This window comes from Benincasa hispida, chromosome 2 (assembly GCF_027475165.1).
Source record: "Benincasa hispida cultivar pf3 chromosome 2, pf3_genome.v1.1, whole genome shotgun sequence".
In the NCBI taxonomy this organism is placed as follows: domain Eukaryota; kingdom Viridiplantae; phylum Streptophyta; class Magnoliopsida; order Cucurbitales; family Cucurbitaceae; genus Benincasa; species Benincasa hispida.
Window position 1 is genome coordinate 10,148,737 of NC_143479.1, and position 12,657 is coordinate 10,161,393.

The following is a 12,657-nucleotide window of genomic DNA, read 5'->3' on the forward strand; positions in this document are numbered from 1 at the left end:
AATCCAAGTGTTTGATTTTCTTTTTTGAGACATGCGAATCCTATGCCGACTTCATTTCTCCTTTGGGTTTGGCCCATTGAAAAGTCTCATGTGTGCTAGAAAATTGTCAAGAATTTAGTAATCATGTATCTAAACTTGCTATTTTGGCATATTGAATTTTATATTGATAGTTGACTTGTGAATAACATGTGTTCGCAAAAGGTGAGTGGAGGGATTCAGTCATTCAAACTCTTTGTGGATGTTATATGTCTTAACTAGTTAAGCTATGTTTAGATGAGCTCGAACACTATTTCATAAATGATATATAAGAAAACAAAGTTAAATTATATGTGCATTATCCTATAGTAGTAGATAAATAAGACCGTTTTCTTAATGACACAACACAATCAACCTATTAGTTCTGAAACCAGCTCCTATAAAGTTCAATTGGTTTGTATATATATGCTACATACTCTTTTTGATATAAATGAGTAATTTTTTCTTCAATCAATGTTTAATTTCTTGAAAAATTGTTAAGGTGAGCTTAGGTCAGCAATAATTAACATGCATTATCTTATTTGAAATTAGAGGTTCAACTCCTCATTCTATAATTGTAGTACTAAAAAATAATATTTTCCATGCCCAAAGCTTCGATCAACTGATGTACGATATGCGTTAACAACTAATAGGTCTATGATTAGAATCTCCTCCCATATTTTATTAAAAAAAAAAAAGTACATCCCATCCTCAATAAAGACAAACTTGAATACGAGTACAAACTTTGAAGTCGATAATCTCGAGCAAAGTTCCATTTAAACTTTTTCTCACATGCTAATGGCATAAAAGTAGATATCTTTGGAATGATAAATTCCAAAAAATATATAAAATAAAAAGTCTTGCTACTTAAAGCTTGTTTTCACATTGGGTCATTATTTCATCATGTTGTTAATTTCATTGACTTGAGTCATCATTTCTACTAAATCAAGTTCTTTTTTCACTTCAAACTCCTTCGCCGTCGCCGCCGTCGCCGCCATACTCAACGGAGCATAATACTGCAATTTCTCCATTTCAACCCGACAAAACTCCGCCAATTCTTCATTGTCGTTATATCTTTCTCGATCATAATTATTGGCTTCGTCAACAGAAGCGGCAACAATATCCTCCATGAGCGAGTTGGTGCTACATCCTTCCGGAAAGAAACTATCGTCGAGATAAATCTCTGGTTCTTCCTTGAAATCAAAATCCGGAACCGTCCAATCGTTAGGACAAAAATTAGTAGTTTGTACTTGATTATGATGGTGATGATTGGTCGATTTTGATTTGGAATTATTGTTGACGGCGGAAGAGGTGGCGCCGGAGCTTTTCTTCTGGTGGCGAGCGGCGTTATTGGAGTTGAGATTCAGACTCTTTATGTAATCCTGTAGAAGGGAGCACCTCGGATATTTGGATTTGCATTTTCGCTTTGAATATTGCCTTCTCTTCGTTGCATTCCAGTGGTTTTTGATAGAGTTTTCAGTTCTTCCTGGTAGTCTCTTTGCAATTTCTGCCCATTTGTTCCCTATTTCTAAATGTGCTTCAATCAATACTTTGTCCTCTTCTTCACTCCATGTATCCTTCTGGATTTGTTTTCAATTAATTTTGGTCAATTTTACTGTCTAAAAATGTCATATACTATTTTCAGCCCCAACATAATGCAATTCAATTGATTATGGAATAAGGTATAAATAAAATCAAAATACAACTATGTGATTTCAGCTATTTTCTCCTTATGTTATATGAAGTACTAGTGGTAAACTCTAGTTACAATCAACTAAAGACTAATTTCGAACTTGAGAAACTAGCTAACATTTTGTTACGTTTGTTTTGATATGTGGCAACAGAATCGAAAGTTTTATGCTAGTTGAGTTATACTCGTTTTAACATTCTTTTATGTCCATACGGTTTTTAGTAAGTTTTCCACATGGTTAAACAAATACATATATTTGAATTATAGTTTTCAAAATGTAACTTGATTTTTAAAAACATGTTGAAAAAGTATGTAGTAAAGTAAGAATACGACATGTAGAGGAACTTGTTATTGTAAGTTTAGTTTAAAAAAAATAAAATAAAAAATAAAATGATTATCATATCAGACTTAAAATATTGAAGACATTCATTTTAAGAAAAAAAACAAAACAAAACATATATAGCTCAACTATTTAAGATAGATGTACTCAAACAATTAAAAAAGAGAGTAAAATTGACACCAATTAGAACTAATTCCATACTTCATGCATCAAATGAATAATGAACACAAACATACCATCAAATTCAAAACCTAATTAGAAACTAGATTCGAATTCTCGAATAAATTTATATTTTAATGTATATCAAAGACTAAATATGTCACTTTTTGAAATTTTTGGATCTTAGGATTAGGTTTTGAAAAACAAAGGCCAATTTCACAATTAAAAGGAAAAAAACAGAAAAATGGAGTAAAAAATTGAATTGAAATACCTTAATATCAGGCCTGAGATGGTTGTGCCATCTCTCTCTGCACTGTTTTCCAATTCTCCCTGGCAACATCTGTGCAATATGAGACCATTTTCTCACTCCATATTGTTCAACCAATTGAACCAAAAGCCTGTTTTATTTTACACAAATATCAGTCAAAACCAAACATAATATATATGAGAAATTAAAATCCAGAAATTTCTTTTATTTTCTTTTTGATATAACTAAAATTCATACCTATCTTCTTCAACTGTCCACTGGCCTTTGATCACACTTGCCTTCTTTCTACCTTTAGATGTTCTTAACAAAGATGGAAAATTAGCATTTTTATTCATAATACCTTTCTGAATATGGCCATTTCTTCCTGAACTTATGCATGAAACTTCATCAGGTACCATGAAGTTTACAGGTTTAATTTCTGGGAAATTCAATGGAATATTAATGGAAGAATTTCTTTCCAATCCCATTATTTCAGTTTGATGATTCCTTTGATGAAAATTGTTGCAAGAATAATAATAATAATAATCTCCACAATTTTGGAAGTTGTCCATCACTTGATCTGCTGCAGCATTCCCTTTATTAAACTCATACAATTCTTGATCAACACCATATGAATATGGATTATTATTCAAAGGTTCGAAATTACTGCACAGATTTTCGTCTTCCATAACAGAATTATTGGAGGATGAATTACCAATGGGATGAAATTGATGATCTAAATGGGAAATTCTTGTAGTACGTCAAAATCGATGTTGATGAGTTATCAGTACGTCTTTCTCCTTCTTCCAACTTTGCATCCCTTTATTTCTTGTGTTAGATTCTGCAATTGTAGCTACTTGCGCATTTTTGTAGCTTATGTTAGGGTGTTTTTCAGTTTGTTTTGATTTTATCTTTCTGTTGAGCCGATAATAAACAGTACTTAGTGAGTTTTCATAAGTTTAGAAGAGGAATTAGGCAAACGTTCAAACAATTATGTCAATTATGAAAGAGTCATAAACGCTCAATTTATGTGAGAGGAAAGTGGTTTTAATGTTGGGAACGTTAGTCTATTTATCACACCTACGGTTCGCACTCTTTTGTTTTGTTTTGATCCAAAGAGCTGCTTTAAAAATTACTAAGGTAAGAGGGAGTTATGGTATTTCCTCCAACGACCGTTAATCAGAGCTAACGTAGACACATTTGGCAGTTTCCGTGGCTTTAATGGCGACTCAACGTCTGAGTCTGACACCGCCACTTGTTTGGCGTTCACAATTCATCTTTTACTTATCCGTAATGTGATTTGTGGGTGGCTGCCTCCGCTTTCTGAACCTTCCCCTGGAGTTACAGAGCTATGAACTTTCTTCCACTCACCCGTACTTGTTCATCTTACTGATGAAAATTTTTTCATAATTCCTTCTCCTTGTTTTTGCTTGTGAACTCGTATGGCGTACCTCCGGGACTGAAGGTCTGTCATCGACCGTTGCTATGACTGTAGGCAACGATTCGTTATGCGCTCCTCTTGAATGGAAGTTCTCTCAGGTCTTCGGTGAACGAGTTGCCGGAGAGGATATTCAGAATGGTGAGCTTTTCACTTCCTTTTTGTATGTGTATTGTTACTGTATCTGGAAAATTCTGGTTGGAACAGAGGAGAGCTCTCTGTGAATCAGTTGGTCTCTCGATCGTTCTCTGAATTGTACTGATTTTTTAGGGATTTCCCAAGTACGAATTAATTATCTGGATAGCACTTTGTAAATGAAACTGTATTTTGTCTAAGTATAAAACAAGAATTTGGGAATTGTATTCCTGTAGCACCACTTGATAGACAATACTCGAATTTGCCTCTGTTGTTTGTAGTTGATATCATATCGGCGATTGGATTTGATAAGAGTGGTGACAACCTTGCCGTTGGGGATCGAGGTGGTCGTGTTATTATATTTGAGAGAAAGGACAGGAAGGATGTAAGGATTTTATAACATTTTGAACAAATGTAAACAGATCTAATTTATAGACTCCATCTTTTCTGGTTCATTTTTGGTCAATTTTCCTTCAAGGCAAGGGAAATTAAATTGGTAGCTTGGCATTTACGTTGGATAAAATTGGGTTATGATCTTCTTCACCTTAATTATTGGGTTCTTAGACTTCAAAAAACTACCCTACACGGAATAAGTTGGAGCAGTTGAATCTTACTCCCGCATGTCATCCCGAATACCAATACAAGACTGAATTTCAGAGTCATGAGCCTGAGGTACGCTGCAAATTTTAAATATTTGGATAATATGCTTCGATGAATAATTACAGTCTCTTGTAGTGTAGCAGACTGCATCTTGATATTAAAGTTCTTTCTGCAGTTTGATTACTTGAAGAGTTTGGAAATTGAGGAGAAAATTAATAAAATAAAGTGGTGTGTATCACCCAATGGATCTCGCTTCATCCTTTCAACAAATGACAAGACTATTAAATTATGGAAGGTATGGACTTATAAAGTTGTCAACTTTGATTGTCTTTAACTTCTAATCTAGAGGATTCATATATTATCGAACAATAATAATAACATTTTAAATTTTGATTACTTGTTTGGTTGTGTCAAAATAAAACGTATCTAAGGATTTTCTTAAATTTTCATGGTTATGGCAATGTCTCCGCTTTACCCCTGTACTTTAGAAGATTCTAATAAGCCCTTGAACTTGAACAATATAGCTTAATTGATTCATCTTGGTTGTCTTCTATTACAAAAGATTATTGCCAGAAACTTGACCCTCATCAATTTGATTTAATTCTCATTGTGATATAAATGTCATTCATCCTCTCTAATTCAACAAACGAATATTTCTTTTGTTAAAATCTACTTGACTGAATAGTCGGTATTCATATAGTCCAGACTTCCTACCTCCGGAGACCAAGTTTACAATACTATGACTCCTTGGCCGATTATTTTTTTTCATTTTCCTTCTTTTGAGGTCAGGTTAAGGAGCATAAGGTGAAATCTGTTAAAGAGATGAACCCCAATCGATTTGTGAGTTCAGAGAATGCACTTTTGGCGGAAAACAGTTTCAATAGCGAACAAGACAAAGTATCTCTTTTCAATGGCCGCCATTGGAATTGGCCAGAGAATATGGCAATGAACAAGGTAGCCTCTAAAGACATTCATGACATGGTGGGTAACTACAATAAACTTGGAAGTTGGATAATGAATTTAGTTTTATCTAGCTCATTGAACTTTAAACTTATAATGTCATGTTCAACATAACTTGAGGCTGCTGTGCCATGTAGATTGCTGATCAAGACAACACTTCTCGGAGAAGATGCCGTAAGGTGTATGCTCATGCTCACGATTATAATATTAACTCCATTTCTGACAATAGGTAAGGCAATATTTTTCTGGAAATGAAGTACATTCGGAGTTGAAATAAATAAATAGCTAAAAGAGGAAGGTGGCAACCTGTATTCTGCATGCCTGTTTAGTCTTATTTTCTTTATTAATTAGCATTAATCATCGCATCCAAGTGCAAGAAATAACACACTGAAAGCAAGATGACAATAAGTTGAGTGGTTAACTTGTGTGCAGTGATGGTGAGACATTTATTTCTGCAGACGACTTGCGAATAAACTTATGGAACCTTGAGATTAGTGATCAGTGTTTCAATATCATTGACATGAAGCCTTCAAACATGGAAGATCTTACAGGTACTAAAGCTGTTTATCAGCTTTCTGGAAAATTGACTCTATCGAATTTTACGATGGCAATGGGGAAATGAGAGGATAGAGAATGGGGTTCTTTTAAAGGAGGGGTAGCAAAGATATGATTTCAGTGGAGTGCTTCTCTTTATAAAAAGAGAAGGTGGAGGAGTGTCTCCTTTGTGAAAGATTCACAAAAGTACGATTCAATCCTTTTACATCTCTCTCTCGCTAGAATATCCTGAGAGTCCTCATTTGATAAATTTTTTGGTTTTATGCCTTTGAATAAGTATTTCTCCTCAGCTGAAGGAGAGTCTTGCCTCTAGCGGAGATATTCATAGAGAGAAGAGACTTGAGAGACGATCCAACCCTCTAGGTGTTAAACTTTGTCAAGGTGCTGTTGCATCATGTTCTCTGTGAAACTAGCTAACAAGAATCAGTATGCGTAATTATATATTTTTTCAAAAACAAAAAGTATGCGTAGTTCTTTGTTTGGAGAACCTAGCAGAGTTGAGTCATATGCTATGTGTCAATGATAAATTAGCATGTAACCCATATGCTATGTGTCATACTCTTACATCCCAGCAGAGTTGAGTCATCTATATAATATTTTTCAAAAGAACATTTATGGGCCTTGTCTCTATCGAAGAGAGGAATGTCTGTTCTCACTATAGTTTGAATATATTGCAGATAATTTTCATTTGCAATGGCTTTTGCTCAAACCAAACATGTGATTGTGACTTATGTTTTTATGTTTAATCAAGAGATCATAACGTCGGCTGAATTCGATCCTCTGCACTGTAATCTTCTTGCGTACAGCAGCTCAAGGGGTTTTATTCGTCTAGTGGACATGCGCCAGTCTGCATTATGTGATCATAGTGCAATTCTGTGAGTTTAATCAAATTCCGGTTCACCAGAATGTTGCTATTTGATAATATTAAAGATGCCCTGCTGTTACTTATCATATGCTGGTTTGATTTTTCAGATTACGGACTGAAGAACTGAATCGACCAAAATCATTTTTTACGGAGATCATTTCATCCATTTCGGATATAAAATTTTCAAGTGATGGACGGTTTATCATTAGCCGGGATTACATGAATTTAAAGGTTTAAATAGGACTTGATGGTGACAGAATGTTTTCCTCGTGAATCTGTTATCAGTAACTAGAACCATTACTCTTAACTATTGCAGAATACTGTCGAATGAATGGATATGTATTATTTACTGGTCACCAATGATTGCTTGCTCTTTTATATCAGTTCATTTTTTTTTACTTGCTTCTTCTCCTTCTTTTCTTCCCTTTTTTTTATTATTATTTTTTTATTTTTAAAATCTACTTGCTGTGAACTACTCCTTTTCTGTTTAGTCAACTTGAGCATAAATTATTTAAGCTTTATATGCTTATCAAAAGGTTAAAGGTTCGAATTTTCACCACTATATTGTTAAACTCAGAGACTATTCCATTTTGTTTAGTCGTATACATGTTGGCTTTATATTCTCACAATAGTTGAGGATATGAACCTTTCGGGAATGGGATGTCGTCTTTGGTTGACGTACTCCGTTTTGATCCTTGATTATCAAAAGACGCAAGTGCTTACCTTTTGTCATCATAATTAATTAATCGATGGTAAAGGAAGGTGGCATGAACAAGATGATTAATTGAAGCTAAATTGTATATATATTTTTCAATCACGAGTTCATTTATACCTTTGTCTATTGATTTAGCTTTGGGATATCCACAAGTGTTCTTCCCCAGTTGCAGTTTTCAAGATCCACGAGCACCTGCGGCCAAGGGTGAGTACAGATATTTATGTTAGCTATTTTTTAAAAAATAAAATAAAATAATACTCTTGTTAACAAAGAAAGAGTTTTTTACAACTTGTTTTTTTAATAAATTAGAATTATGAGCAGTTCTTGAACAATATTCTGAAAAGTATTATTTTTTGTTCGATTATGAAAATTCTTCAATCCTACATTAACCTTTTTTTATCTCTTCTACATGAATTTGGTAAAGCATCAGCTTCATTGTTAAGCAGTTCTAATAACATCCTCAACTCATAACTGACTTCTGATGTCTCTTCTTCAGTTGTGCGAGCTGTATGATAACGATTCCATATTTGATAGATTTGGATGTTGCCTTAGTGCAGACGGGCTTCACTTTGCAACTGGATCTTATAGGTTTGACCTCTAATCTTAACTTAATTTCCCTATCCTATAAGATAGATTCACATTTAGTTTACTTTTGGCTGGACTGATGCGTACGTCAATTGCCGCTTTACTGACCTGTTCGCTCACTTCTCTTTCTATTATTATAGCAAACTTCAGTAGTACATTCCAACCACTTATGAAATACTTAACAAAGTTGTAGTGACATTACTTTTCTTTCAGCAACCAATTACGGATGTTCTCTTATGGCTCTGGAAGTTCGGAAGGGATCACTACAGAAGCGGGAAAGATTCCTGATAGGTTAAATCTGTTTATATACTATTCACGGTTTTCTGCCTGAATTTAATCATTGTGAATCCTGTGGTTTCAACATGATCAGACTAAGAACTTGAAATTGCTCTCATGTTTTTGCTAACAGAAGAATTGCATCTTGTTGAGTTTCCATGGCTAATAACTTGCATATGTTAGGTGTTTTAGTGTAGTGTCTTGACTGTTTGACCTCTTAAATCACTGATTGATCCAAAAGCTTAAGTTAATGGGGTGAAGACAAATTTTAAATATCATATCATTTAACACTCCCCTCACTCGTAGGTTTGAAATATGAATAAGACCCAACAAGTAGAAATCAATATTAATTGGGGAGAAATTAACATTGTAGAGGTTTGAACATAGGATTTACCCTGGACCACTTGCTCTGATACCATTTTAAATCACCGATTGACCCAAAAGCATAAGCTAGTGGGTGAAGGTAAATTTAATATCATATCATCTAACATGTTCCCTTTTGAACTTTTTACAAGATGTACCATATATGAATACTGCCAGGGCACATGGCTGAATTGTTAATACTGGTTATTTCTCAGGATAATTTAAAATACCATAGTGGCATGGATCCTACTCTCGCTTATTGTTAACTCATTTTTAGAATAGATGTCAAGATGAGAAGCACAAGTGAGAAGGCAGTAAAAATAACCTGAACATAAAAGGAAAGTTTTTGGGGTAGCTTTTTGAACAGGCTCCATTTCAAGCACTTGGGATATTGTCGAATGTCGGTGGCCAATCTTGAAATCTGTTAGATATATAATTAAATTTACATTCATCCATCATCTTAAGCTTTTGAGTCAATTGGTGATTTAAGATGGTCCCAGAGGTTGGTTCAGTGGGTCAATTAGTGATTTAAGAAAGTCGTACATCTTAACAAAAATTTCATTAATTACTTGGGAAGTAAATTTATGAAATACTACAAATTTCTTTGGTCCAAGATATATGCCTTATATACATAATGATTCTATTTTAAAGTTTTTTTTTTCTATAGTGTGTTAAATGTGACTGATTCCTGTATGCATATGTATTTGAGACAATTGTGTAGGACAATTGCCTCCTCCCTAGTTATGTCTCGTATTTGCGCTGAGCATCTGTTATGTCTAAATTACGATACAGGAAGCCACATCTCCAAACCACTCGACGTGCGAGAAGATCGTCTTTAAGCAATTTAACACGTGATTTTTTTCGGCATGGTTATTCCTCCTCTCCCTCCAACTCTATTTGCACTGTTTTCCCTCACAAATACTCTGAAAAATCTCGTATCAACATTATGGACTGAGCATTATTTTTTTCCTTTATTTCACAGGCAATGAACACTCAAGCTTAGACAATAATGAAACTTCTGTTGACCTGAACTCCAAGTTACTTCATTTAGCGTGGCACCCATCAGAAAATTTAATCGCATGTGCTGCTGGAAGTGGCCTGTTCATCTATTATGCGTAACCCCCTGTAGTATTTGTAGTTGAAAAATGTCCTTGAGCAGAAGTTATTCTTTGTTTTAAAATTATGAATGCAGAAATGATATCTTAGGATATATTTTTCCAACTAGGAAGTGAAATAAATACAGAATGATATGTATTTTACATGACTGTGGAATTCTATCATATTTGCCTCTTTTCCTTGGGAGTGGAGGCAAAATTAGGTCCTGATCAATTGGTCACTGATACTGTAGTGTAATCACATTATAAGTTTTTATAAGCTAGGGCAAGAGATTTTTGTGGAGTCTTGACCCTACGGGAATTTCATATAGATTGCCCCTTTTCAAGGAGCGCAGATGAAAAAAGACCAACTCTTTTTCAATAAAACTAACTAAACTCTATCTTCTGCCTGCATATCACATGGTGGAATTACTATAACAACCCTTCGAAACAAGTGTGGTGAACCTTGACGCTCGATACTCGCTACTAACTTTTGCTCCTCTCAATACTCACTCTAACTCTTACTTTCGATGAGTCGACATTTGATCTTGGTGTTGTTCTCGTTACTTGTCTTCGTTATATTTTAAATTTGACATGTAATGTTTCGTATCTTCTTTCTTGTAACGTTTTAGATCTTATATATATATATATATATATAAACTTTTAGTTTTTTAGAATCAAACTTAGTTTTCTTTAGTACGAACTTTTAGCGTCCTAGAGGATGAATAAACAAAAGTTGAATAGGGTCTATAAATTCAAATTTTAGACAAAACTAATTTGTCTTATTTGGGATCGAATGGACTTTTATTACAATATATATTTTTTAATGGGCAACTTATTTGTTTATTTGGTCTAATAAAACTTATTGATGCCAAATTTTGGTTATGGAAAATCACATATGACCTCCACGTGACAACAACGGTTAATTTGTGATTCAGGAAAGAGGGGACCTACAAAACAAAGAAAGTAGACTTCGATACCTAAGTAACTAAATAATAGAGAATACGTCTTAGTTTTTTTTATCCCATTATCAAGTTCTAGTTTTTGTTGCCTCATTTGGAGTTATAATGGATTAGTTGGCACTTGAACTTATTTGAATCGAATCCACTTTATCTTGTAAATCTTCACTTATCTTTTCTGATTTTTGGCTTATTTTGTTAGGTCTAAATTTGCCCACAATATTAGCCCCACTTTCAAGTTAGAATTCATGTTTCAACTTTTTAATTATTATAAGTTGGATACTTGTAGGTCAACTTGGGAATATTATTTTCTAGAGCACTGAATTTTATAAAGAATACAAAAGATTATAACAAAATAATTATATCATGCATATTTTGTTAATAACATGAGATTTAAACAAAAATGGCTATTAATTTTGTAGGTAGCATTAGAAAATTTCAAATTTGAAATAAAACTCATGTGAGATTCCATAATCTAGTAGAAGTCTTCAAGATTGAAAGGTGTTTTTTTTTTCTTTCAATCTAAGTCTCCATTGTTTTGCATTCATTCACGATCATGTTTGTTTTAGCCTTCAGGGTTTATCTTTTCATTTGATTTTACTATTGGTTCAAATTCTCGTATCTTTTTCCTACCATAAGAGACTTTTTTCTCTTAGGCCAATTTTCTGATTGTCAAAACTTCATATGGAATCTAATTCTATTAAGAGGTCTACTAGAGATCAAAAATTGTTGAAGAAAGAACAAGATGTTTCATTCGTCAATTCCAAGTGATCGGAAAATAAAAAAAGAGTATATATATATTCAAGATAATTACGTATTTACTGTTGGAGTTAGCAAGTAATTAATGGAAGAAATCAGGATCATTAAGCACTCTAATTCATCAATTTTAGCAACTAAGACAATATGCCCATAAGATAAAAAGAGGGTTTCAGAAATTAGTTGTAATTAGTGACCACCACGTGATCTTCCCTACTATTTTTTTGGACCTTAGATAGGTTTGTGGGAACCAAAATGAATAGGAATTGATAGAATTATTGGAGATGTGGAATTATTAGGTGTAATTGTGCAAAATTGAAAAACCCCCTAATTGGATTTTTTTAATTATGTACGAGTATGATTTTCATCGCATCCACCACTATTTATTTACATTAGCGATAGAATAGGAACAACAACTCATTGCATATTTAATAATTGAAGGAAATCAGACTCGAGATTTTCATGAACAGCGGAAATAAGATCATTCCAAATTATAATCATGAATGAACATTACAAATTATAGTCGTATACAAAACATGCGGTTATACAATTAATATAGAAATTACAGCATGAACACTACAAATGTACAAGGAAGAACTCTACAAACATTTGTAGACTCGTCTTCACGCTCCTTTGCACACAAATGCTCGAACAACATGACCGCAACACAACACGAACACTTTGCGCTCGTCCTCAGCGATCGCCTCGGTCACGAACTCCTTGGCAACACGAACGACCTCCACAAAACCTTGACGGTGTCGAGTTGAATATAACACTACCAAGAAGATTACCTTGGTATTCTCGGTGTGAGAATCTAGATGGTGGACACTATTCGGACTTGGAATGAGGCAGATGAAGAGGAAAGAATAATCGTGTACACGATCGGGCAAGTGGGAGATGGGGGA

General features: G+C 34.0%; 2 protein-coding genes across 6 annotated transcripts; one reads left to right on the plus strand and one right to left on the minus strand.

The window, feature by feature from the left end:
* Positions 1-764: 764 nt before the first annotated feature.
* Positions 765-3,140, minus strand: LOC120071199 (transcription factor MYB98-like). Its single transcript, XM_039023321.2, has 3 exons — positions 2,710-3,140; positions 2,476-2,602; positions 765-1,595 (listed from the first exon to the last, which is right to left on the minus strand). Exons 1-3 carry the CDS (start codon positions 3,138-3,140, stop codon positions 909-911), a joined length of 1,245 nt encoding a protein of 414 aa, XP_038879249.1. The 3' UTR covers positions 765-908.
* On the plus strand, positions 3,083-10,265 carry LOC120071198 (serine/threonine protein phosphatase 2A 55 kDa regulatory subunit B beta isoform-like). Of its 5 annotated transcripts, XM_090310725.1 has the most exons (15): positions 3,083-3,238; positions 3,659-4,030; positions 4,306-4,409; positions 4,589-4,696; positions 4,800-4,919; positions 5,414-5,605; positions 5,722-5,813; positions 6,017-6,135; positions 6,891-7,014; positions 7,112-7,235; positions 7,855-7,923; positions 8,216-8,307; positions 8,518-8,595; positions 9,736-9,812; positions 9,926-10,265. In XM_090310725.1, exons 2-15 carry the CDS (start codon positions 3,937-3,939, stop codon positions 10,060-10,062), a joined length of 1,530 nt encoding a protein of 509 aa, XP_090166851.1. In that variant the 5' UTR covers positions 3,083-3,238; positions 3,659-3,936; the 3' UTR covers positions 10,063-10,265. The 5 variants fall into 5 exon arrangements, with proteins under 5 accessions (XP_090166851.1, XP_038879246.1, XP_038879248.1 ...); XM_039023318.2 differs by lacking the exon at positions 3,083-3,238 and having other exon boundaries at positions 3,441-4,030; XM_039023320.2 differs by lacking the exon at positions 3,083-3,238 and having other exon boundaries at positions 3,556-4,030; positions 8,498-8,595.
* Positions 10,266-12,657: the final 2,392 nt, after the last annotated feature.